A 25,425-nucleotide genomic window follows, 5' to 3' on the forward strand; every position below is an offset into this window, starting at 1 on the left:
TCACGAGACCACGTGTTGGAGCCTTCTAGAAACTGTCCCTCCTTTCGAGAGCGTCTGAGCCCGAGAACTGCGACTCTACCAGCGGTAGTTCTTACTTTTACATCGCTGGTTGAGCTGCTTCGCCATGTCTGCCATTAAATCTCTGAACCCAAAAGCAGAGGTGGCCAGGGCCCAGGCCGCCCTCGCAGTGAACATCAGTGCGGCCCGGGGGCTTCAGGATGTGCTGAAAAGTAACCTGGGACCGAAGGGGACTATGAAAATGTGAGTTCCTCCGGAGCCCTTTGTGCAGCGTGCGTGCTGTGCTGTGCTAAGCTAAGCTAACGCTGCTAAGTGATGTTAGCGGCGCTTAGCTGCAGCCCGCCGGTAACGTTAGATTGCCTACTCATGTAGCGTCAACGGTCGCACTACAGTTAACCTCCACCATTGTTTAATTATAGCTTTCTTTTAGACATACAAATCAACCCTTACGTGTTTATTAGCCACTCTGCACCTCAGAGTATTTACGCTATATATCGCTTCTGGTCAGTTTAGGCCTCGCCGGCTGAGCTGAGTTTCCCAGCGCACGTTGTCGCGCCCAGTCATCGCGTTGACGACCACCAAGCTAACGTTAGCGGGTTGGTATCGATCCGTTATCTGATTACGTTCACGGGGAAAATCGCCAGAATCAATCTGAGTCCACGAAAGCACGACGTTTCATTTAACTGTTCACTAGCTACATTAGTTTAATAAAGGACTCGATTACGTTGGCTATTAAATATTGCTGTTTTAAAAAGTTCGGCTTAGATAGCTGACTGCTACTGAATGTTAGGATAAGATAATCCTGTATTAGTCAGTTTGTCAGTAACTCAGTTAACTGACTCTGGACGTGGTTATGTCTGAATTAAACTTTTATTGATTTACTGTTTAATAGCAGGCTGCCTGTTGTAGCTTTTATTAATGCTTTACTGCCTGTTTGCATCTGTAGGCTGGTTTCTGGTGCAGGAGAAATAAAGCTGACCAAAGATGGCAATGTCTTGTTGCACGAGATGGTAAGTGATTGAGGAAGTGCCGAGCTGTAAAATGACTACTTCTGTCACACTGTATTGTCCTTTATTGTGCCTGTCTTTTTAGTTTTTTTTAGTTTGAATGACCACACCCCAAATTAAAGTGGGTGCCATTCAATTAGACACTGAAAACACAATTGATTAAGAATTAACTAAAGTCCTTTATTTGAGACTGTATTCAATATGAGAGGATATTGTTCTTTTTTAGTCGTTGTAAAGAGTTTTTGTAGCGCACATTTATATTTGATGAGACAAGTAGGTCATTAAAAGTATGTTTTTTGTAAGATTCCCTGTAAGATGTTTAGGCAAAGTTGTAATTTGGGCACATAACATTTATGCCTATTTATGAAAAAGGCAAGCACTAAGTCTGACACCGTCGGTCGACACATTTCTAACACAATGAACATTCTTACTTTTGAAATGGTTTGCTATGAATTCCTAAGACATTTCTTGTGTGAAAGTGTGATTGACAATCGGTAATTCAAGTAATTGTTGGTTGTGGCTCTGTTGGTCTGTTGCCCTTTATTTACCGAGGACTTTTTATTTTGCACCTCACAGCAAATTCAGCACCCGACAGCATCACTCATTGCCAAGGTGGCCACGGCGCAGGATGACATAACGGGAGACGGAACCACATCAAATGTCCTCATCATCGGTGAACTGCTGAAGCAGGCGGACCTCTATGTGTCAGAGGTAAAAAAGAACGGCTTGTCATTTTAAATCTCTACAGTCTGGTTATCCACCACGAAAGTACATCTTTTTTTAACCCAAAAATGCAAAATGCATTTCGGAACTTGATATATTTTCCTTCCATAACGCCCATTCCATTTTGTGCTGCAGGGTCTTCATCCAAGAATCGTTGCTGAGGGCTTTGAGGCGGCTAAAGAGAAAGCCCTGGCTGTTCTGGAAGAGCTGAAGGTGACTCGGGAAATGGACAGAGAGACCCTCATCAACGTAGCTCGCACCTCCCTCAGAACAAAGGTCTACGCAGAGCTGGCAGACTTGCTCACTGAGGTAAGACTTGGGAGAATGGAGCTCAGTGTAAAAAGAGCTTGGGGTCTACAACTAGCATAACAACATCAAACAATGATTGTTTTATTGATAATCTTGGTAGACTAGTGTATCCCTTTGGCTGTAACCTGTTAAATATTGACAAATGTGCCCCATAAAACCACCATGACCAAAAGTTATGTTTTCTCAGTTAGTCGGGTAACTGTGACCAACTGTGCTGATTATTATTTCCTGCCATATTGTTTTTCCAATTATTGGTGTGATATATTTGTCTGCAGGCTGTAGTAGATGCTGTGCTGGCCATCAACAAACCTAATGAGCCCATTGACCTGTACATGGTGGAAATTATGGAGATGAAGCACAAGACCGACTGCGATACACAGTGAGTTCTAATAACAATCTGAAGACTCTGCTCAGGAGGCAACTCATCCCTTTACTGATGGTGGTGGAGTGTATGGGGGTCCCAAACATCTAAAGAGTGTTTTTTTTAATTTCTTTCTCAGGCTGATCAGAGGTTTGGTTTTGGACCACGGTGCCAGACACCCAGACATGAAGAAGAGGGTGGAGGATGCCCATGTGCTGACCTGCAACGTCTCTTTGGAGTATGAAAAGACAGAGGTCAACTCTGGCTTCTTCTACAAGAGTGCTGAGGAGAGGGAGAAGCTTGTGGCTGCAGAAAGGAAGTTCATTGAAGATCGTGTGCAGAAGATCATCAGCTTCAAGAACAAAGTCTGTCCCAATGGGGAGAAGGGCTTTGTTGTCATTAACCAGAAGGTATGCCTGAAGAGGATGCATGCAGTATTGGTGTTTTTAACTGCAGTGCAGTTGCCATGTCTCCGTGAATTTCTAAATGAGCTCCAGGTCAATTCACAAATGCTTTAAGACATTACATTTCTATATGGAGACTGAAAATAAAGGGTTATTACAATTCGTAAGATGCGCAGAGAACACCCAAGGATGCTAATGTAGCTGCCCCTGGTCTCATATCTGTGCTAAAGTAAATCTGATCTGTACCTCTGCATTAGGAGAGTACCTTCCTCCCCTACATGTATTCAACGGATCAGAATAAACTTACCATTGTTATAACGTACAATAATACACAGTGAATTATTTCTTGAAGAAATGAAGATGAATAAAAATGTAATGTTTTCTCTATTGTGTAGGGTATTGACCCATTCTCCCTGGATGCCCTAGCGAAGGAGGGCATCGTAGCCCTTCGCAGGGCAAAGAGGAGGAATATGGAGAGGTAAGAATGAAACACATTTTACTTCTTACAAATTATGTATGGCTTTTTTTTTTGTACAATGGATTGTAGTTGCTCTTTTTTTTGGGCAACATTTTTGTAAATTCTACTGCATTCTTTACAAGAAAAAAGATCAAAAGTTGGGCAAATGGGGGTCCAAGATCTATGATATATTGAAATCTTTGCAGCTAACATTTTGACGTCTAATGTAGATAGATGGATAGATAGATACTTTATTAATCCCCGAGGCGAATTTTTTTTGTCAAAGTAGCGTCCCACACTTATAGACATCAACATGAATGGAATAAACTAAACACATATTATAAATATCAAATTTACATCAAATAAATGATCGGCTATAGTCTTGAGTTGATTCTCTTATCGGCTTGAATACATTTTATCGTTTATCACACATTCACTGTTGAGTTTTAGACTTGCAATTCAATAAACTTTGAAATGGTCTCATTTGCACAGCGAACACCCAGGGATGCTAACATGGCTCTCTCTGGACTTATGTCTGTGCTACAGTAACTCTGGTCTTTTTCCTCTGCATTAGGAGCGTTTCAGTCTCTCCTACATGTATTAGCTGATCAGAACAAACTCCCCAATATATTCAAATCTTTCGTACTTTGTTTATCCACAAGGGAGCATACATTACATTACATTGTAATATCCACAAGGGAGCAAATGATTCTTGTGTAAATGAAATGTTTAGGTATTTTAAAAGTTTAATTAGATGTTTCACAAACAAACTTGCTGGCCACAGGTGCATGATACTTTTCCATCATAAATAACATCATAGAATTGAGTTATATATACAGTTTTGTTTTTCCCCCCCGGTAGGCTCACCCTCGCTTGCGGCGGTATTGCCATGAATTCAATTGATGACCTCACACCTGAGTGCTTGGGGTATGCTGGGTTGATCTATGAACATACACTAGTGAGTATTTGTTTTTTACAAATGTATTCTTTGTTTTATGTATTTCAGTATTTTTTTAACCTGGGCCTCATTTTACTATTTATTTTTTTTCAATTATGAGCGAGAACGCTAGCGACCGTAGCCGATTAATAGGCTGTTATGTAACAAGTCGCATGACGCAATAACAAAATATAAGAAAAATAAATCCATGTTACTCAGTTTGATGAAAAAAAAGTGGAAAAATGGGGTCCAGGTGAAAAAAGGCAAAATAAGTTACCCTGTAAGATGTTGAGGCAAAATTGTAAATCGACTCCAATGTTTGCAGGGAGAGGAGAAGTTCACGTTCATTGAGCAGTGTGGGAATCCTCGCTCAGTTACCCTGCTGGTCAAGGGACCCAACAAACACACCCTGACACAGATCAAAGATGCCGTAAGGGACGGTTTACGAGCAGTCAAGAACGCCATTGAAGATGGTAAGATACCATGAACCTACAATTATTTGTTCCATATGACTTTGTTTTATGGGAATATGATTAATTGCACTAAGTGGTTCAGTTATCCTGTTTTGTTTGGCTGCCAGGGTGTGGCTAACCTTTTGATGTCCAATGTTCCTCAATTATCCAATTGCATCAAATAAATGGTTGGCTCTTGAGTTGATCCTCATCTGCTTGAATATATTGTATGGTTTATCACACATTTATTGTTAAGTTTGAAAGTTTAACACTTTCAGTTAAAATTGCAAAACAATGTGTTTTGAAAAGAAACGGTTACTGTTGTCTCTCTTCTGTGGGTTTTGTTTTTCTGTCAAATGTGTCGTTATCCAAATTAATTACCATAGTTTAGGAAGTTCCCCAGACAGTCCTTTTTAAAGGATGCACTAACTTAGGTAATTTTTCGTTATTATTCTTATCTTGATTTTCATAAAATGAAAACCTGACACTGGTCTGTATATCTGTTTCTTCTTTTGTGAAAATCAGTTGGTCTCTTTTGCACAGCGAACACCCAGGGATGCTAACATGGCTCTCTCTGGACTTATGTCTGTGCTACAGTAACTCTGGTCTTTTTCCTCTGCATTAGGAGCGTTTCAGTCTCTCCTACATGTATTAGCTGATCAGAACAAACTTCTTTTTTTAAACGCATTGTTCTTGCCTTATTAAGCAAAGACAATTTGACTTGTGTTTTTATGAGCCTCTTTTCTTCTTCGTCTCTTTAGGATGTGTCATGCCTGGTGCAGGTGCATTCGAGGTAGCTGTAGCAGACGCTCTGGAGAAACATAAGCCCAATGTCAAAGGCAGAGCCCAGCTGGGAGTCCAAGCATTTGCAGATGCTCTTCTAGTCATCCCCAAGGTGAAGGGTCTCTACCTTTTCACAGGCTTTTAGCATTTCTCTATGCAATACAGAAATCCATCTTGGGTTCATTATTTGTTAATATTCACACTGTATCAACTTGTTTTTTTTAAATGTTTTATTATGTCCTTGGTAGGTTCTGGCCCAGAACTCTGGCTACGACCAAATGGAGACTCTGCTGAAGCTGCAGACAGAGTACAAAGAAAGTGGTCAGCTAGTTGGAGTGGACCTCAGCACAGGTCAGAACTTACAACACACCTTTATTAGAAGATTGTCCCATGCGATATGTTTCAAGCTCTCCACAATACATCACAATATGTTTTTGACTTTCAAAAGCAGCCATCTGTAATGTAAGACTACAAACTAATTGAGTTAAGTGCTTTCTTTCAAGTTTCTTTAAATGAGTTTTAATTGAGATCAAAGTGCATTGAATTTGATCCTTTCCAGCACCCTGAACATCATGTACATGCTCATTGTTGTACATATGGTAATACATTGGCAAAAGGCTGAACTGACAAAAAGCAGAACTGCTGCAGAGTAACATGTTTTTATTAAAGGATTCATTGCCATCATAGTATCAGAAAGCATAATCTGTGAGTCAACTTCCAGTGATTGTTCCACTCCCAGGACTGTACGTTTTTGCTTTAAGTTGTCGTGGATTCGTTATTGGCCCCAAAACCTGGTTTATTACACTTGTATCAAAAGCTCTCTTTTTTTAATGTCTCCTTTTGTTCTTCAGGGGAACCGATGGTGGCAGGAGAAGCAGGCGTTTGGGATAATTACAGCGTAAAGAAACAGCTTCTGCATTCATGGTGAGGTTAAGCATTTCAAAACTGTGCAAGACAGTTTGTATATGCAAAATTATCTTTATGCACTGTCTCATTAATCTCTTGCATGGCTCTTTATTCCTCTACAGCACGGTAATCGCCAGCAACATCTTGTTGGTGGATGAGATCATGCGCGCTGGAATGTCTTCTCTCAAGGGTTAAAGGTGAACTGACGAATAAGAAGAATCTGTTGTCATACTCGCACAGATAGTTGTTTACCTGACAGTTCAGTCAACATGTTCCTGCTCAAGGAAGTCTGAAGCACCCGAGTCTGATTGACGGCCAGCTGTAAACCCCACAGCATCCTCCACAGCGTCTGTCACAACCATTGTTATGCTAGTAATGTTTTTTTTTTTTTCATGGATTTGTCAAAGCCTTCCTCCGATTGGTTTATTTATGAGATTTTGTTAAAAGCACTGGCCTCTGCCTTTCTTCTACCCATTAAAGATTTTCTTGGCTCTTGAAAGATTTGGTTGTTCTTGAAAAGTAATGGGATCCATAAAATACAGTTGCTGATTTGCGAGAGAGAAGCTGGCTGCTCAAACTAAAAAAAATATCTGTTTTTGCTTGGAAGAGTGCACAAATGTTGAATTACCGCATCCTGACTAAGTTAATAAAACAGTAACACAGAGTGGTGGATTGTAACTTTTTTTTGTACCTGGACTTAAGTGTTTCTATTTTCTGCTACTTCTAAAAATTACTTTTAGCCCCACTAAATTAAACTTAAAATGTAACTCAGAGATATGTTGGCGTAACACTATATGGCAACGTAAACACTTGCCTAGTGTGCACTGATACAGATTAACTGTCCAACTGCATATAAGATTTAACTTTGCTTCAACTCCATCTGTTACATTAAAGTGCTTCTCATAAAAGTACATTGTATTATTCACTTCTTGATAACGTTCTTCTACACTTGCACATAAATGGACCGTGATAAGGTTATGCATGATTAATTAGCACTTTGAGGAGTCTAAAATGAAATTTAAACCATGGATGTTCATATAGTATACATACAAATAAAATGAAAACATTTAAATAAGAACCTGTCTTTTTAGCACCACGTTTTAAAACTTGTACATACAGTATTATACTTGAGGCTTCGCTGGAATGAATATAGAAACATGTGAAACAAAGGGGCGATTAGTTTTTCTGGCAATATGAATCTTGATTTAGTTAGAAATATTGCGTGGTAAATAATCTTTATCGTGCACAATGTTTGATTTCTTAACTTAACTGCAGCTCATTGTTTACATGAAGTTTCCGTTTTTATATATACAACACTTGTGCGTTAAAGTAATAAATAATTCGGAACTCTTTGTTTCATACGGAACCTTTTAGTCGTTGCACACATTTCCGGTGCGACGGTAAAATCTCTCCGACAGAAATTTAACTATTAATCGAAGTAGCAGAAGTTCTGCTGTTACTTTACCCTTTAACTTCTGTTTGAATACAACAATTAATTAAATACGCTCATTGTCAAATCAACGTCGACTGAAACCAGCTCGTCAAAAATGAACCTTACAACTGTGTCGTTTATATCTGCAGTGTGTTTACTGGCAGTGGCGGGTAAGAAATCACCTTTTAATTTCTAAACATAACATATCTAACATAACCAAAACATATATCAACATTGAATCCACATGATGGAGACAAGTTTCCTCTTGACAAACAGCAGCAGGTGAGATGTTGAATATACCAGGAGGAAAGATGTTAATGGGAACCAGTGCAGCTGATGGGAGAGATGGAGAGGCTCCCACTAAGGAGGTTGAACTGCAGCCCTTTGAAATGGACACACATCCTGTCACAAATGCCGATTTCAGGTAATCCAAGTTCACATCTGATATTGGGGTGTTTTTGATGATTGGTTAAAAAAAGAAAATGTAACAGTGATTCACGTGGCCTTCATTCACCAGAGACTTTGTGAGAGCGCAGAAGTACAAAACTGAAGCTGAGACGTTTGGTTGGAGCTTTGTGTTTCAAGACTTTGTGTCAGAAGATCTGAAGAGCAAAGTCACTCAGAGAATTGAGGTACTGGGATTTAGAGTTTTGATTTAGAAAACTTTTAATTGAAACACAATTGTTAGTCTGATATCAATTGATCATTAATTAATAATTTACATAAAGTGGAAAAGACAGGGCAGCTTAATGTGGCGAGTATCTGTTCAGTATTCTGATTGAAGAAGAGCTGTACGTCAGACAGAAAAACACATGACAATAATTGTAATAATAACTTAACTGTAGGTGTTTTTACAATTGTCTTTTTTTACATTTTAAAGCCCAAATAATATATTGATCAATCAATAAATTGATCCGTTAATAGTGAATTACAAGAAACATTTGGCTGTTTGAAACACATACTGTATATACACTAATGCAATTCTCTTAACAGAATTTCTAGACTGCAATTACCATGATGAAGGCCATCTTGTGAATAACTTTTGACACTTATTCCTCCCATCCAGTCAGCTCCTTGGTGGTTGCCCATAGAACGAGGGTTTTGGAGACAGGTGAGGTCACGAGTGATGCCCCATCTCTGCTATTGTTTTTTGTCCATCTCTGAGTATGCCTTCATTGCAGCCTTTCACTCCTTTGCCTCTCTAGCCTGCAGGACCCGGTTCGGGCATTCGAGAGCGCCTGAGCTTCCCGGTGGTTCATGTGAGCTGGAATGATGCTCAAGCCTTCTGCCGGTGGAAGGGCAAGAGACTGCCAACTGAGCAGGAGTGGGAGTGGGCTGCACGAGGGGGGCTGCATGGTACACTATTTATACACTGAATACACAGAATAAGTACTGCTCTTTACTGACATCCATTTAACAGAGTTAGAACAGTGTTTTGATTTACATTCTCCAATCAAAGACAAAACACAGGACGCTCAATAATCGCTTTATAATTTAAGTGTTTGCTGTCTTCTTAAGTCTTTCCTTCCTCTTGTGTTCCAGGTCGGACTTATCCGTGGGGAAACAAGTTCCAGGGCAACAGAACCAACCTGTGGCAGGTTAGCATGCAGCACAAACACATGTTGCAGTAGCATTAGCACACTTCATTGTCATCATATGCAGTTTTGACAGGGGATTCACTGATATGTTCAACTGTTTCACTGATGTGAAAGTTTTCCACAAATTTCTGCAGATATTTGAGCTAAATATGTAAATTTGGGTGCAAAACGTATTAAATGTCAAAAGATTTACTTATCTAAAGGTAATAATTTGGTTTAATGTTGAAAGCCCATGTTGATTTGACTTTAGCGCTAATTTGTATTAACTGCAGTTTAAAAAAAAACTTTACGATAAAATAATGTGTTTGGAACTATTTTACACTTTATATCAGTGAACATATGCTTTCACATAAAATGTTTGACGTGAAAGCGTGTAAAATGTGAAAACACATGCCTTGCAATAACTTAATCTTTGTTATGTTTTAGGGGTCGTTTCCAGATGGAGACACTGCAGAGGATGGATACCACGGTGTCTCTCCTGTCTCAGCATTTCCTTCTCAGAACAGTTATGGTAACTTTTTATGTATTCAAGTTGAAAAAAACATTAATGAGATGATATAGGATTAAAAGTGCTACTTTCTTATTAGACAAAGAAATAGAAGTTACATAAATGTTAAACCAAAGCGAGTCCAGGTCTTTTATTCTATGTAATATCATAAAGATTGACTCTTGTGTGCTGCCTAATAGTATAAGAGCGATGTCGATTCTTCATGCAGGACTGTATGATATGATGGGAAACACATGGGAATGGACATCCACATCCTTCCCAGCAGCACAACCAATGTACGTGCTGCGTGGTGGTTCTTGGATCGACACCATGGATGGTTCAGCCAATCACAAAGCACGAATCACGACCAGGTGAGTTATTTAAAAATAAGATACACTACATTTTCAGAAGTCCACAAAGCATCTGTACGGCAGTCCTGCCTGACTTTATGATTCTGTGTCCTAAAGGATGGGCAACACTCCTGACTCCGCCTCCGACAACCTGGGCTTCAGGTGTGCTGGTAGCGATGGACACAACCAAGGAAAGAAACAAGTCAAAACTGAACTTTAGCAACTTATAAGAAGTTAAACAAATGTAATAGAAGGACAATAATGAAAAAATAATAAAGGGAAAAAGTAAGTATTAATGAATAACCATGGATTTAAATGGATGCTAATGCTCTTGATGACAAGAGAAAACAAACTGTATTTCTCCTGTGGAGAACTTTTTTACAAATTAAAAGAATAAACACAAACATACTAATTACCAAATATTCAATAAAGAAACATGTTTTGCATAGACAAAAAAGTTATGTTTTTTTTTGTCACTTACATTTGTATTTCTTTTAGATGTATAAACATTAAACATGAATACAAAAATGTGTTTTGTCAGACAAAAAAAAGGAGAGAATATACACACGCGCACACACACACACACACGTAAGTGTTTTTCCATAATTTAGTTTCGACCCCGAAACAACAAGATCTTCCATATAATTTTACAGGGATGCCTGAAGAGACTTGTTGTCTCATTGGCTAAAGTCACTGAATGTAAGAAGTAGGACGCTCTTTGACTGCTGTTGTCACTCTTCCTTTGACACGCTGGGATCTGTCTTTTGTTGAGCATTTTATGTGACTGGAGAGTAAATCGGTCCGTCTGTTGAGTCGCCGTCTCCTATAATCCCGTCTTTGTCTTTCTGTTTACTTTCTCATCAAAAACACCCTGCTGAGCGGTGCATTTGGACTCATTCTGTTAAACCGAATGTTTTTTAAAATCTAAACTCCAGTTTTGTTTGTGTATCAAGTAACTGTATAAGTCAAGAAGTGGTGAAATTGGTTTTTAGTAACATTTTGTTTAGCCTTTTCTGTCTTGTGATTAACTATTATTTCCCTAAATAGTTCTGAACCAACAGCAAAAACTCTGTGAATTAGTGGCGCTGTCTTACCCCACTGGCAGAAAGTTTACAATTGAAGAAACACGGCTGAAAATAAGGCTGTTATTCTAAATAGGTTTGACCGATTTAGAATAATATTCTAAATATTTACCTACCTATAATGTTATTTTAAATAGGTTTGACCTATTTAGAATAATATTCTAAATATTTACCTACCTATAATGTTATTTTAAATAGGTTTGACCTATTTAGAATAATATGCAAATTACTGGATATAATGACGGATAAAAGAATAACACAAGTTCTTCTCTCACGACTGTCACCTCCCTTATTAAGCAGTGCCTACTTCCAAAAAACACGTGTACTCAGTGTGCAGCTGCAGCACATGCAATTTGGCAGGATGCTTTAAGAGGGAGGCAGAAAAAAAACTCAACCACAAAGAACAAGGTGCATCACTTCATATCTATTCATAGTACATAACTGTTTCTTTTACAACCAAGTGAAAAACGTGACAACTTAAAACGTGGGCATGACTGAAAAGTTGGAAGAACATGCCGACCTCTAGAAAATAAGGCCACAAAGTTCTTCAACTGATAATCATAAAATAGTCATAACTGATAATCGGGGCGTATTGTTGTTCTTTGGGTGTAACATTTAAATTAATTCACCTTCATCAAGCTTTCCTTTCTCCCAACACAAAAACATTGCCAAGTAATCAGTTACACAGGACATGTTTATGTAGTACAGACTTGTCTCTGCTCATGTATGTGGGCGATTTATCACCCAAAAGTCCCCTCTTAACGGCAAGCAATGACTACAACTGGTGTTTTCCACAAAGCATTTCAACTCAAAATAAATAAATTGATGACTTGGCGAAGGGAAAAAAAAGCCCACAGAGAGTCAACACGTCTTTCTTTGACACTGACCGTAAATAACTTCATCTGCTTTCTGTGGTCACCATCTCCAGCCCTCTGCTCTGTGTTGCACGTTGCACAAAAAGTTTAAATCAGGTATCATGAGTCAAGCCTGAATAATCTGATCAAAAGTGCTCCTCCCTTTGTTCCCCTGCAGCTCTGGTATGTTTGCACGTCACGTGTTTGAGTAGCAACTGCAAAGGAGGAGGACCACGTTGACGACGCGACGTCATTACAAAGACTATTAAGAGTGTCAGTGGAAATGTTATTGACGTATGGCATGCAGAAACGTACCTCTACCTCTTTCCTCTTTCCCAGGGTGTTCGGGCAAAATATTTTCCCGGGTGCCTGAGCACCCACTTATAGTTCCGGATGGAATCAACTGGATGAAGCGGGTATAGGGGAAGTGATGGGATTATTGCTGTCTTTTGTTAAATAAATGATGAATGTTATAAGTTATGTTATTTATGCCAGGTATATATGAGCGTACGGTAGGAGGGATATTTCTGGGGTTGGCACAATGATATGAATGTTTAAGGCACATCTTTTTGGGTGGAGATACAGACCTATTGAGGGGTGGTTTGAGCCGGTGCGTCCCCAAGGGTGTTTATAAAGGAACTTAATTTGTTTGCGGGGTGTCGGGTGAAATAAAATGAAGCTGCAACTCAACGGTTTGGTCTTCAGATTGCCTCTTTTATTGATCTGGCCACTCGGTCATCCTAACAGTTTTGAACCAACAGCGAAAACTCTGGGAATTAGTGGCACTGCCTTACCCCACTCGCAGAAAGTTTACAATTTAAGAAATAAGGCTGAAAATAAGGCTGTTATTCTAAATAGGTTTGACCTGTTTAGAATATTAGTCTAAATACCTACCTACCTAGAATATTATTCTAAATAAGTCATGAAAATTACTGGGTATAATGACAGGTAAAAGAATAACATTAGTTCTACTCTCACGACTTGAACCTCCCTTATTAAGCAGTGCCTACTTCCAAAAAACACGTGTACTCAGTGTGCAGCTGCGGCACATGCAATTTGGCAGGATGCTTTAAGAGGGAGGCAGAAAAATAACTGTCAACCACAAAGAACAAGGTGCATCACTTCATATCTATTCATAGTACATAACTGTTTCTTTTACAACCAAGTGAAAAACGTGACGACTTAAAACGTGGCCATGACTGAAAAGTTTGAAGAACATGCCGACCTCTAGAAAATAAGGCCACAAAGTTCTTCAACTGATAATCATAAAATAGTCATAACTGATAATCGGGGCGTAGTGTTGTTCTTTGGGTGTAACATTTAAATTAATTCACCTTCATCAAGCTTTCCTTTCTCCCAACACAAAAACATTGCCAAGTAATCAGTTACACAGGACATGTTTATGTAGTACAGACTTGTCTCTGCTCATGTATGTGGGCGATTTATCACCCAAAAGTCCCCTCTTAACGGCAAGCAATGACTACAACTGGTGTTTTCCACAAAGCATTTCAACTCAAAATAAATAAATTGATGACTTGGCGAAGGGAACAAACCCCACAGAGAGTCAACACGTCTTTCTTTGACACTGACCGTAAATAACTTCATCTGCTTTCTGTGGTCACCATCTCCAGCCCTCTGCTCTGTGTGTTGCACGTTGCACAAAAAGTTTAAATCGGGTATCATGAGTCAAGCCTGAATAATCTGATCAAAAGTGCTCCTCCCTTTGTTCCCCTGCAGCTCTGGTATGTTTGCACGTCACGTGTTTGAGTAGCAACTGCAAAGGAGGAGGACCACGTTGAGCCACAGGCAACAGTGACATCATGTCATGTCATGTCGCGCGTCTGTGAGGGCGAGCAATTTCAGGAAAAACGAGTTTGGGTTCATTCTGTGGGGACATTTTGTTTTCACCATCACTCCTTATTATTCTGCTTTGTTGTATATAACCAGACAGCATCTGCAGACGGTTGGCTCGACTCTGCTTCTGCCTGTGACTTTGAACCAGCGGATCATGGAACACACTCAGCCTTTCTCAGTCCTCAACGAGAGGCTGAGGCCTCAAATCACCACCAATGAACAGAGCTACTCTTCTCTGAACAAACTGGACGACGGACAGGTGGCCTCACTCCGGAGCAAATCTTCACCTCTTCACAGACAGACAGTTCTGCCAACAAAACCAGAACCAAAGGACACCATAAGCGAGCCCTCAGAGCAGCAAGATTTGGTCATCGATGGCGAAAATTGTGCTGACCTGATGAACGACCCAATCTTCGCCACTGAGTTGAATTCAAACGATTCTGGAGAAGAGCTGGTTGACGACAACAGAAGCGTTTCCTCGTCTGAGGAGAAAGACCATCCGGGTGAGCTGACCTCAGAGGGGCTTGGTCATCCCTCACAGTGCGAAGCTTTGGACGGTGAAGGAGGGAGCCCCTTCGAGAGGAGCTGCTTGAACGGGACGTTACCAGATTTGCTCAATGGTGGCAAGCTGCTCAGCAGACGTCGGACACTGGGACACGTCTCAGAGACGGTAGGATGACAGTTTTTATGTGTGTGTGTGTGTGTGTGAAATAAGGGAGAGTTTGATGGTTTCCATGAACATTTAAATCCTTTAGTGCATTGAAATTAAATGCAACACACTGGCTTGTCGAACAACACAACCTGTTATACAGGGAGGGGTCGGCCCCCTGTGGCCCTCAGGAGTATCGGTTTACATAACATTTAAAATGCAAATGTTTCCCAGAACACCAAGAAATCATGAACAGTAACAAAATGCAGTGTTCTCAACAGGAGTTTGATGCTCTGACGTTAAAGAGCAGTAAAACCTGAGTTTGCGTTGAATCTTTATGGTTTTACACCCGATAATGACAGGGCCTGATTTGTGGTTCAGAGTGTAACAATGGAAACAATAGTGGTGGGAAATGTTTTGTGCGTCATACCTTGTTAATGATTTGAATTTCCCTGGTATCTTCATGTTTCTTTGAGTGTGTTTCCGTGAATGCATTCCTTAGCGCATATCTAAGGTGTTTGTAATGGCTGAACAATTTCTTTACAGTTTCCCTCAGGAATCTAGAATCTCAGTTTCTGTTTAAACTGTAAAAAAAAAGAAAAAGTAATGACTTGTGAAAATGTACTGATGTGATGTCTGTTGTTTGCAGCTTAAAGAAGTGCGCAGAGAGGTGGAGCTGTCTCGGAGACGAAGTATCAAGCTTAAGGCGCAGGTGGACAAACTACAGGAGAGCAAAGATGGCCCGGGATGGAGCAAGCAAAGATTGAGGGTATGAATACGCTCATAATCAGAGTCCATCACCTCTACAGGACTGTTGTAATGTTTTTATGTTCCTTTCTGTCCCAGGTCAAAGATGAGGTTCTGTCCATTCTGCGGCTGTTGCACCCGCTTACAGAGTCCGGGTCCAGCCTGGGTCCTAATCCCTCTCATGAAGACCACCACCTGGACACTTCCCTGGCCCAGCTGCAGGATGTGGCCCGCCAACTGGCATTCAACTACAACAATCAGGTAAAGACCACACCCACTGAGATAAAGCTTGTTACCCGTTAATCATGTCGATCTCAGTCTGAGTTCATTTTATTGGGGCGTGTCACCCAGAAGAGTGTTCACTTTGTGCGTACAAGTAGAACTAAAGGAGAGGACAGCTGACAGGTCAGGCAGATAATTATAACTGACTATGTTAACTTGCATTAACGCATTTTTGGCAACAGGGCAAGGAATTTATACCAACAACAAGATAGTTAAAATACTAGAAGTCTGGAAAGAAGCCCAGAGCTCTGAAAGTGTATGATACTCACTCAGGAGGCACATGAGCCCTGCTGATCAAGTGTCTTCCTCATTGTTTAGATGCTAAAGCACAAATATGTGGCCAGACAGGTTTACGAGCAACAGTATCAGTGTTATCTGAAACGTTCTGGTATTTACTGTCGATAAAATCTCGAGGTCAAGTGACTGCCTGTGGAATTAGATCAGAATCCTGTGAGGTTAAATACAGAGAATAACAAGAGTTGTGGTACAACTAAACCTTTCTTTTCTGACTTCTTTATTTGAAAGTTTCAATCTGGAAAAGGAAAAGGTTCAGAGGAGAGCGCTATTTTGCAGCAGGCATTGAGGGACAGAGATGATGCCATCGAGAAGTAAGTACACATCCGACGCACGCAGGCACCTCCTCCAAATAACACAGGAATCAAGATTTAAGAGGAAAAAAAAGGAAGCTATGAATCTATTTTGAGGAATGTGTCATTCATTCTGTTCTGCTGTGCAGGAAGAAGGCGATGGAGGCCGAGCTACTGCGCAGCAAAACAGAGATGATGTTGCTGAACAACCAGCTGCTGGAAGCTGTGCAGAAACGTCTGGAGCTGTCGCTGGAGCTCGAGACCTGGAAGGTAGACAAGTTTAATGTTTAACAGTGAAAAAACACTGTGAATAAACGAGCACACGTTTCTGATATTGTTTTCAAAATAGTGTCAAAGAGATGAAATGTTGCGTGTCACGTTAATGGTAAAAAAAAAAATGGTGTTAATAATTTAAGTAATACAACATGACTTTTTATTTGTTTGCTTTAAATTGAACAGTATAAAATATATTAGCTCAATATAATTGAATCAACCGAAGTAACTGAGCAGATCATAATTATCTTTTGTATTGTGACATATGACACGTTTTTGATGAAATTTGTAGGTTAAAGTCACAACATTAATTATCTGATTTTTTTTTATTATCAGTTTGTTCAAGAAATGTGCTCACAGCAGGTTCAATATATTACAGGACATGTTAAGTAAGCTTTCTAATTCCGGCTTAATCTTCCTTTAGCAATAAAAAAAACAAGCTTTTTTAAAGATAGCTACTTCCTTCAGATTTCTCGCAACCTGGAGCAGAAGTCTTAGAAATGTTGTTATGGAAACACAAAATCACATGACCTGTCAGATGACACAACAAGGTGTGCAGTACTTTCCAGAATGTTTAAATGACATGTGACACCGTGGGTCCTTATGGGTAGAAAAAAATAAATAAATTCTTTGTGTAACATGTTGCACATTTTGCTATTTCGAGCTAAAATACCAAAATGGTATTTACTTTCTAAAAATTCTACATCGGTCAATTCCTTTTCTGGATATGATGGGATATAATCAGACCCTCACCGGCTTTATTTTTCTTGATGTTTTCCTTTGATTCAGGACGACGTGCAGCGTATCCTCCACCAGCAGCTGCAGAGTCAGCAGCAGGCAGAGGCCCAGAAAAAGCCCACCCGCCTGGGCATCCTGAGGAGAAACATCAAACCCCCCATTCAGCGGCCAGCGAACTTCCCCTTGTCTCAGCCGACCTCGCCCATAACCAACCCCAAACAAATCTTCATCCCCAGAGCTGCAGTTTCGAGTGCTCCGACTCCCAGCACGCCTCCTTCCACCCAACGCAACTGGAGGGACAAGCTGAGGAGGACCAAGAGGACAGCTAGTCCTGATCCGGGGCAAGAGTCAGAGGCCGGGCGCGACGGCGACTCGGTCTTCCAGGTCATTTCACTTGATTGAAACAGAAATTACTTTGCAACAACTACTGAGTACAACTACTCATGTCTCGCAATTTATAGTCCCCCTCCAGTCATGAATGTGTTGAGCTTATCGTCACTTGTGCAGAGTTTGACACTTGAAATCTGTTTTCACATTAATCTGCTAAACAGGGAAAGTTTCTCGATCTATTCAAAATCGTTTAAAAAAATGTGTACGTACATGAATGATTTGTGACATGACAGATAGTAGCCAATAGTGGTTCAGTACACAACTTACAGCAGTGTGATGTGGAAACAAGAAGCCATGTCATTGAGTTTGGAAACATGTCGACTCATAGATTCGATGAGGGAGAAGTACATGTCATTTTAACAAGTTCTAACAAGGTAATTGAACCTCTTTGTGGAGGAGGATCTTATATATAATCTTGGGAAAACATGCTCTGGTCTTTGACTATTATTATTTATAAATGACCCAGATAATTGTTTAATACTATGACAGTTGAATGCCTTACACTTCACTACATCACTTTAGATCTTTCCTTGTGTTTTTACTGTTGCATCTTCATGATTCAAAAGAAAAAAAAAGCATGAACTTTGTTGCAGATTTGTCATTTTATTGTATAATATCAGTTTGTACATTTTCAATTATATATAATTAACCCACTCCTATATGCTTCTTCGTCATATTTAAAATGTATATATAATATCTAGAATGAGTGCCACCATTGTGGCAACATGTTGACCAAACTGAGACGTATATAGCACAGCAAAGTGACACCTGATGACAAGAGAAAAGGCATGCTCATAGTGGAAAATACATTCCTGAACAGAGGATTAAAGTCTTCTAACAGCTTTTCATTATGCTTCAATAAATTAAATTCCCTATATTGTTGACACAGAGCATTCTTCCCCTGAGACAGAGATGCTTGTCCCAGTGCAACACTACAGAAGCTGAAGCAGGCCCTCCACCCCAACAATCTACGCAGAATGGCAACAAGACACATCTGTCCTGTGGTTAAGGAGGACAACACAGGGGTGCAGGGGGGATTCTCCACTAACAGGAGCTTCATAAAAAATAGGGAGGTTTTACTCAACTAAAGTCAGATCATTTAAAGCCTTTTAGACTTCTGTATTCACATCAAACAAACGTAAAACACTGATTGTTGTAAACATCTAGCGCCATGAAGGGACACGCCCTCATCTGTTAAGCTTCCTTGTGAGAAAATTCACACAGAACTGGCAACCCAGCTGCCAATCGAAAGTCTGTTATTATTGAAGAATAAAAGTTTTTTCTTATCAAGTCTTACAGAAATGGAAAAAGGAGCTCTTGACAAAAGAGGCACACATTTACAACACCCTGCTTATTCATACAGATGGCAGTTTCACGACTGGACAGTCCCGCTCCAAACAAAGGAAACAGAAATAATATGAACACTATAAAGACTATATAACAACATACATTGCTGCAGCATATATTTGTGAGATACCCATATAGCCTCGCCTTTAGTGGTAAAGATAAGTGAAATACAGATAATAACTCGGTAAAACATGTTTAATCAAAACACTGTGAGGACAAATACAAAGACATAACTACATTACTACGGCTTATTGACGGACAGACAGGAGAATAGTATAATCGTTTAATAATTAGCATATCCACCTGAGATATTCAGGAAACAGATTGTGATAATACCGCATTTGAGTGTTTCAGATTGGTTTTCATAGATTATGTTTATAGATTATAGATTATGTTGCCATAAAAATATAACCAGCACTCTCGATGACCTTGAGTCATTGACCTGTAAATCCTCATCTCTGACATCCAGCAGGTACGGGGAGAAGAAGACCTTGAGAAATAGTTCCAGGCCAAAATATCGAATATATATATATATATCACAATTATCAACATCAAAATAAGTCTCTACAACAAACCATCTGTACACGTAAAGTCTGCATTACAGCCTCTGCAGAGCTCAGACCTGACAACACCAAACTCCCTCTGGCAAAGAAACATCTTTTGCTCAGAATATTCTTAACTCAGCTTCTTGTGCAGTATTTGTTTCATTCCAGTACTGTCAAAAGTGAATTATCCAACCATTTTACTGCAGGTCCACAGATTTGACTTGGCCTAACTCTGCTTTTCCTACTGGCATAACGTAAAGAAAGCACTCTGCAAATGAGAGTTTCTTTGGATTAGTACATCACCTCCAAAACAGCCCCATTAAATTATTTATTGTCTACCTACCGACCAATAAATCAATGATGACACATCTAAGAACCAGCCAATCTAGTAACACTACCGGTCTAAAAAAGAAGAAATGTTCACCTACATTATGCCACACTAATATTGTTAGAAAGAGGATTGGCTGCTGTAAAGGGTACGTTTGGTCCAGTGTTGGCAAATATTAGCATTATTAAGGACTCCACTTGCTCTTGCTGAGGCTGCAGAATATTAACCGTCATTTTCAGTGAGGGCTCAGGAATGCTGAGCATTGAAAAAGTCCTGAGGCTTAGGCAGGAGGCAGCTAGGACTGGAGGAAGGAGCTGATAGAGCTGATGAAATCTAAGGGTTTGTCTGCGTGGATCCAGTGGCTCGCATCTGGGATGTACTGGATGTCAGCGTTCGGGAACAGCCTCTGGATTTCTGGGTAATCGTCAGAGCTAGAATAGGAGCGAAGACACGGGGGAGGAGTCATTAGAATATCAGGCACAATGAAGTGGTGTGAGGGGAAAAAGTGATGAGAGGAAGATGAACGGTGAACGATGGAACACAGCTGGTGGGTTCACACATGCAGTTGCATCCTGTATAAATGAAAATGAAGAGTGGCTAATCATTTTATCAGTGGTGTTGACATGGTTCTTATGATTGTATCTGGTTAAATTGTACATTTATTGTCTAGAATATTTTTCTTTTATTGCAGATGTAACTTCCACCACGGGTGAAAGTGAAGCCTTTTCTCGAATGTCCGTGTCAGGAGGAGACAAGACTCCGGCGGATTTGTGTTTCCTGGTCAGATTTTTTTTTAAATTTGGATTTCATCTTTGGTTTTGTCTGTGGGAATCCACGAAAAAAATCCGGAGCGGAGGCTCGAGTTGTCTTTGTTGTTGTGGCTGTGTCCTGGAGGGTCTGAACTGTTTGGGTTGAGGGGAAAGACTGGCAGCACTCTTCATCTTCAACTTGCCAAACCCATACTATGTATGTATGTACGTACATACATACGTACATACGTACATACATACATACATACATACATACATACATACATACATACATACATACATATTGTATCGTAGTAAGTTGAAATATGAATATATATGTATAAATAATGTGTGTTTGTTAGTGATGTTTGTGGATTAATAAGAACTGATTGATGGAAACATTGCGCAGCAGTGAATATAGAAACATTGTGAGAGGGAAGAAAAGTGTGAAAATTCAACTTTCTGCTTTGATCATGGAGATATCGATGCAGAATACATTCAGTTCAAGATTAACCTAAGAATCAAAGATAAGGACTTTCGGGACTGGTATGATGCAGCTTGTTCATGCTCAGCCTCATTTCCAGAGAATATCGTAAAAAGTCCATTTACAAACAAGCAATGCCACAAGGCTGAGTCTATGAACGCCATAATAAATGACATGTTCATTATTAAGCTTATATATCTGTTTCTATATAAAAACATATAGTGGTGTCTGTGGTGTTTTATACCTGATGTAAGCAGAACTGGCTCCACCCAAGAACAATGTAGGTCCGTCATAGACTGTGTCAAAGTTGGGGAAGCTCATGATGTCTTCAAGGTGCGCCGAGATGGCCTCCAGGTTGACCCTCCAGGCGTAGTGGCCGTTCTGTTCCACCAGGTTAGTGAGCAGGAACTGACGCACTGAGCGCTCCTGACGGAGGCAAAGACCGTTTTCAAAACAAATATTTGCTTTGTTTCACAGCTTGACTTTAAAGCAGCTACAGTCAAGATGTTTTTACATTACATTCATAGATCATTCAAGTTCTAGACAGAATAGTTAAAGCCATTTGCAAATGCCAAACTAGAAGGAGGTGAGCAGGGACGGAGTCCTGACCTTGACCAAACTGCGCAGCTGATCCTCAGCCATCCGCCTGGCGGTGGAACGTGGGATGTCGCTGGAGATCTTCACCTCCTGCATGGCCTTGATGTAATAGCTAAAGTTGGTGCGTGTGGTGGTCTGGGCTGGACTGATGTCCACTACCACCAGCCTCTCCACTAAATCAGACTGCAAACAGAGACAGAAAGATGGGCGTAAACCAGTGGGGAGGGAGATGTGATTGGGGGGGAAACAAATGAAAAAAGGGAAACAGGACAGCTTGTTGTGGCCTGAAGGCCAGAGGAGGATTATTAGGTTCAGAGGGGACAGGGATGTACAGCATCATGTAAACCTCTGCACCTGCCCTCCGCTCTGCCCCACGCAGCCTCTTCTGTTTACTTCTCATTATTTCTTTATTACCTTACATATTTTGTTGTTTGTTTTTGTTTGCTCTTGTCTTGTTATTGTCTATTGTGTAAAACGTCTTTGTGTACTATGAAAAGCGCTATATAAGTTGAAACTATTATTATTGTTATTGTTACAGTGAGAACGAGGACTGCAGCGTCATCATAAAGTCACGGCCGCTAACCTGCGACAGGGCGGTCGTCATGGCCGTCTTCCCTCCCATGCTGTGGCCGATGAGGACACACTTCTCAATGTGCAGCTGGGCGAGCAGATGTTTCAAGTCAGCGGTCATCGCTTCATAGGACAGCTCCAAACTGTGAGGGCTGTTGCCGTGGTTACGGGCATCTACAGTCAGCACCTAACTGGACAAAGGACAGTTAGGACACTTGGAATGGCGGCAAAGAGCCGACAGAACGGAAACAAAAACACTTTCACGTCAGCTGAATGGTTTTCTTTAAAAGTGGCAGCACAAACAAAGGCCGTATTGTGCACGTCAGGTGATGAGTTTCCTTCAGCAAGCCAAAGGGCGGATTATCTCTGAGTATTTATTACAACTGTGCAGATTGATGAGGAGTTGGATCAAATGACTGACAGCACACTGGTTGATTGTGCATTCAATGCCTGCTTTTCTAAGACTGCTATTGTCAGCCGGCTGAGAACAAACTCTACCACATAAAGGTGAATTGTTTTTGGTGGAACAACACGGACGGGTATGATGTCTTCATCACTGCATTACCTTTCGGCCTGTGCGCTGCACCAAGGACTTCGCTATTGAGTGGAAGTTAGATTTGCTGCCAAAAAGGCCATGAAGAAACACCAGGGGAGTGCTGTCCCCCTTCCCATCAAAGACATCATAGGTCAAGTTCACTGGGCTGAGGGACAGAAAAACAGTTAGAAGGATCAGATAGAATCTGCTCATGTCTGTGGTGAGAAGTATGTCAAAACTACAGGAACAGAAATACAAGTTACAAAGCTCTGCAAACACCTGAAACTGTCAGGGAGGGGCATGCTGACTTAATTGCTTAAACATATTTGCAGAGCACCTGAATTGGCAGATTCAAACAGGATATGAAAGGATGTCATTAAAAGGGAAGAAGGCCGTGGCAGCGTCGTTCAATGTTATGTGATTTGTCTATTTGCAACAGTTCTGCATACCTACTGATTGAATATTAGGTAAATCCATGTGTTGGAGAGAAACGTTGTTTTTAAATGTTTAATTATGTTTTTAATTAATACATAAATCACTTGACATTTGTTATGTGTAATTTGGAAAAGTCCTTGACTTAAAATGTTAAATACATTTTCCACTGTAGATGGGGTACATTAGCACCTACAGACTGGCTCTATAAACAGTCTTATGTGAAGCTTTAATAATCAAGATTTCTTGAGATAATTTTATTGAAAGTGGTGACTCAACTCTATTAGGGTTGTGACGAACATTACTATGTTATTAATTAATCTGTTTATTATTTTTCAGATCCTTTGTTTATTTACTACCTCTCTAAAATGTGATAAAATAGTGAAAAATGCAAATGACTGTTGCAAATATACGGTGGTGGAAGCAACACTATTAGTGTATCAAAGTCGTTCAGTGTTTACTTGGAGACCACAATCGGTCATTCTGCTTTTCCTTTGCCATATTCATCACACATAGTGCTCCTTGCTGCATATCAAGTGGCATCTGATACAGAGTAAAAACAAAAGTCACAGAAAAAAAAGATGAAGAAGCAGCAGAAGTATCTGCGGCCGCAGGAGGGGAAAGCTCCATGATCAGAGCGGTGACACCGCACAAACTGTACTTTAGGAATGTCTGCATTCAGGGTCTGGGCCAATTCAAGCAGACACATGAAGGATCACACATGGGGTGTGGTTGGAGTGAGCAGTATTGCACCTCAGCACCTTCGGAGAGGTGTGTGAGGACTTTCAGCTGTTTCAAACTATGAAACCCTGATGCTTAAACATGTTAGTTTGACGAGTGGACAGGTTACGTTATGCTTTGAGTGAATGAACCAGTAGAGAAGTTTGAGTCAGTCACTCAGACAAGTGAGTCCAACAACACACTGCTGAACTCTGCACATGACAACGCCAACGACTACTTTGTTCTGGCAAAGACCTAGTAGTGTGTCTGTTTGTGTGTGTGTGTGTGTGTGTGTGTGTGTGTGTGTGTGTGCACGTACTGTGTTGCACAGTGTTAACACATGTACACACACACACACACACATTACAGCAAAGCAGGTATTGCAGGTGTTGTGTGTGTGTGTGTACAGGTTTTGTCCAAAGCTCGTTTTATTTGGGATCAATTGTTTTTGTTTCATTGTCTGAGTTTTCTCTCTTTTGTGAATTATTCTTGTGAGGCTACACTGAAGAAGGCAGCTGTATATTTAACATATACATATTATGTATGCTTTATGAGTTGTCTGAACAGACTACTTTAGTACATTTTACAAGTACTTTTGCTTGACTAAAACGTATTTACAGTAACAGTACTTTTCCCTGAGTATACTATTTGAGTAGTCACCTCTGTTAATATATCAGATTTCATTGCACTGTTTGCTGTACAAAATCAATATCACAAACACTAATTTGAAACGATTCCTCTTTAAACCAGTTCCAACAGAAACCTCCCAATGTAACATTCACGAATACAGGATTTATTGAACGGGGTGTCGTATTCAACAACAATTTTAGCTCCTGGCAGCTTAGCGTACATGTAGCATCGCGTACTATACATACTAAATATGACACCAATCATAATCTTGTATAATAACCGAACACAATAAAGAATCAGAGAGAGCATCTACAAGTAAAACCCCCGTCTGGTGATGTCTGTGCTGCGGTGAACCCTCTTGCTAACCGTCTGAATGTCATTGGTGTAAACTGTGTAAAGTTAACGGTTATATCAGCTCTCAGAAAAACACAGACACGGCGGTCATCCCCAACGGAACAGGCCGCTTGAGACAAACATCGAGCTGTCCACCAGCACCGTCCCACCACGCAGAGGGCATCAGTTAGCCGGGGAGCTAGCAGGGGTACCTGGATGAGCTCGCTCTCCGGACCGTGAGAGCCACCGGGGCCACCGGGGCCCCCGCACACACGTCCCGCTGCACGGGGAACAAGCGGCATGACGGCCGGAGCCTCAACAGTCCTCTGTGGATCAGGCGACAGAAAGCACTCATAGCAGCATATACTCCGGTACCGGGCGATCGACGAACCGCATGTGCGTTTCTAAACGGCCACAATGACAGCAGGGACTCCGAGAGAGTGAAACGGAGCGCCCGGAGGTCGTGGGGATTGAA

At 40.6% G+C, this 25,425-nt stretch overlaps 4 protein-coding genes and 1 non-coding gene across 7 annotated transcripts; 4 read left to right on the plus strand and 1 right to left on the minus strand.

Annotated features, from left to right (window-relative positions):
* The first annotated feature begins 34 nt into the window (after positions 1 to 34).
* Positions 35 to 6,856, plus strand: cct6a (chaperonin containing TCP1, subunit 6A (zeta 1)). The gene is made up of 13 exons (XM_068599830.1): positions 35 to 261; positions 965 to 1,028; positions 1,602 to 1,736; positions 1,884 to 2,057; positions 2,333 to 2,436; positions 2,558 to 2,828; positions 3,218 to 3,300; positions 4,141 to 4,237; positions 4,542 to 4,689; positions 5,430 to 5,563; positions 5,700 to 5,802; positions 6,303 to 6,375; positions 6,480 to 6,856. Exons 1-13 carry the CDS (start codon positions 125 to 127, stop codon positions 6,550 to 6,552), a joined length of 1,596 nt encoding a protein of 531 aa, XP_068455931.1. The 5' UTR covers positions 35 to 124; the 3' UTR covers positions 6,553 to 6,856.
* LOC137803159 (small nucleolar RNA SNORA22) lies at positions 2,991 to 3,125 on the plus strand. The gene has a single exon (XR_011080023.1). It is a non-coding gene; the product is annotated as a small nucleolar RNA SNORA22 (small nucleolar RNA).
* Positions 6,857 to 7,763: 907 nt separating the features above from the next.
* On the plus strand, positions 7,764 to 10,650 carry sumf2 (sulfatase modifying factor 2). 3 transcript variants are annotated; one of them, XM_068600942.1, is made up of 9 exons: positions 7,764 to 7,959; positions 8,066 to 8,213; positions 8,307 to 8,421; positions 8,856 to 8,900; positions 8,995 to 9,145; positions 9,332 to 9,387; positions 9,814 to 9,898; positions 10,104 to 10,245; positions 10,342 to 10,650. In XM_068600942.1, the coding sequence occupies exons 1-9, from the start codon at positions 7,905 to 7,907 to the stop codon at positions 10,442 to 10,444; spliced, it is 900 nt and encodes a 299-aa protein (XP_068457043.1). In that variant the 5' UTR covers positions 7,764 to 7,904; the 3' UTR covers positions 10,445 to 10,650. The 3 variants fall into 3 exon arrangements, with proteins under 3 accessions (XP_068457043.1, XP_068457046.1, XP_068457044.1); XM_068600945.1 differs by having other exon boundaries at positions 9,814 to 9,892; XM_068600943.1 differs by having other exon boundaries at positions 8,069 to 8,213.
* A 3,327-nt stretch (positions 10,651 to 13,977) lies between these two features.
* bicdl2l (bicaudal-D-related protein 2-like) lies at positions 13,978 to 18,530 on the plus strand. The gene is made up of 6 exons (XM_068600521.1): positions 13,978 to 14,684; positions 15,313 to 15,432; positions 15,510 to 15,671; positions 16,218 to 16,300; positions 16,429 to 16,549; positions 17,342 to 18,530. Exons 1-6 carry the CDS (start codon positions 13,986 to 13,988, stop codon positions 17,690 to 17,692), a joined length of 1,536 nt encoding a protein of 511 aa, XP_068456622.1. The 5' UTR covers positions 13,978 to 13,985; the 3' UTR covers positions 17,693 to 18,530.
* abhd11 (abhydrolase domain containing 11) lies at positions 18,264 to 25,425 on the minus strand. Its single transcript, XM_068600522.1, has 6 exons — positions 25,163 to 25,425; positions 22,866 to 23,001; positions 22,314 to 22,487; positions 21,743 to 21,913; positions 21,378 to 21,559; positions 18,264 to 20,331 (listed from the first exon to the last, which is right to left on the minus strand). Exons 1-6 carry the CDS (start codon positions 25,303 to 25,305, stop codon positions 20,196 to 20,198), a joined length of 942 nt encoding a protein of 313 aa, XP_068456623.1. The 5' UTR covers positions 25,306 to 25,425; the 3' UTR covers positions 18,264 to 20,195.

The sequence above is a fragment of the Clinocottus analis genome, unplaced genomic scaffold (genome assembly GCF_023055335.1).
Source record: "Clinocottus analis isolate CAN_PGR_092001 unplaced genomic scaffold, fCliAna1.0.p SCAF_5, whole genome shotgun sequence".
In the NCBI taxonomy this organism is placed as follows: domain Eukaryota; kingdom Metazoa; phylum Chordata; class Actinopteri; order Perciformes; family Cottidae; genus Clinocottus; species Clinocottus analis.

Excerpts from the sequence above, each read along its gene's own strand:
- cct6a (XM_068599830.1), top strand. The coding sequence starts at position 125 with ATGTCTGCCATTAAATCTCTGAACCCAAAAGCAGAGGTGGCCAGGGCC. Across the intron at positions 2,829-3,217 it reads TTGTTGTCATTAACCAGAAG|GGTATTGACCCATTCTCCCT; the intron begins GTATGCCTGAAG and ends TCTATTGTGTAG. Across the intron at positions 5,564-5,699 it reads CTCTTCTAGTCATCCCCAAG|GTTCTGGCCCAGAACTCTGG; the intron begins GTGAAGGGTCTC and ends TGTCCTTGGTAG.
- sumf2 (XM_068600942.1), top strand. The coding sequence starts at position 7,905 with ATGAACCTTACAACTGTGTCGTTTATATCTGCAGTGTGTTTACTGGCA. Across the intron at positions 9,388-9,813 it reads ACAGAACCAACCTGTGGCAG|GGGTCGTTTCCAGATGGAGA; the intron begins GTTAGCATGCAG and ends GTTATGTTTTAG. Across the intron at positions 9,899-10,103 it reads TCCTTCTCAGAACAGTTATG|GACTGTATGATATGATGGGA; the intron begins GTAACTTTTTAT and ends TTCTTCATGCAG.
- bicdl2l (XM_068600521.1), top strand. The coding sequence starts at position 13,986 with ATGTCATGTCGCGCGTCTGTGAGGGCGAGCAATTTCAGGAAAAACGAG. Across the intron at positions 14,685-15,312 it reads TGGGACACGTCTCAGAGACG|CTTAAAGAAGTGCGCAGAGA; the intron begins GTAGGATGACAG and ends TGTTGTTTGCAG. Across the intron at positions 15,433-15,509 it reads GGAGCAAGCAAAGATTGAGG|GTCAAAGATGAGGTTCTGTC; the intron begins GTATGAATACGC and ends TTTCTGTCCCAG.
- abhd11 (XM_068600522.1), bottom strand. The coding sequence starts at position 25,305 with ATGAGTGCTTTCTGTCGCCTGATCCACAGAGGACTGTTGAGGCTCCGG. Across the intron at positions 23,002-25,162 it reads CGGAGAGCGAGCTCATCCAG|CCCAGTGAACTTGACCTATG; the intron begins GTACCCCTGCTA and ends TCTGTCCCTCAG. Across the intron at positions 21,914-22,313 it reads TGACGACCGCCCTGTCGCAG|TCTGATTTAGTGGAGAGGCT; the intron begins GTTAGCGGCCGT and ends CTCTGTTTGCAG.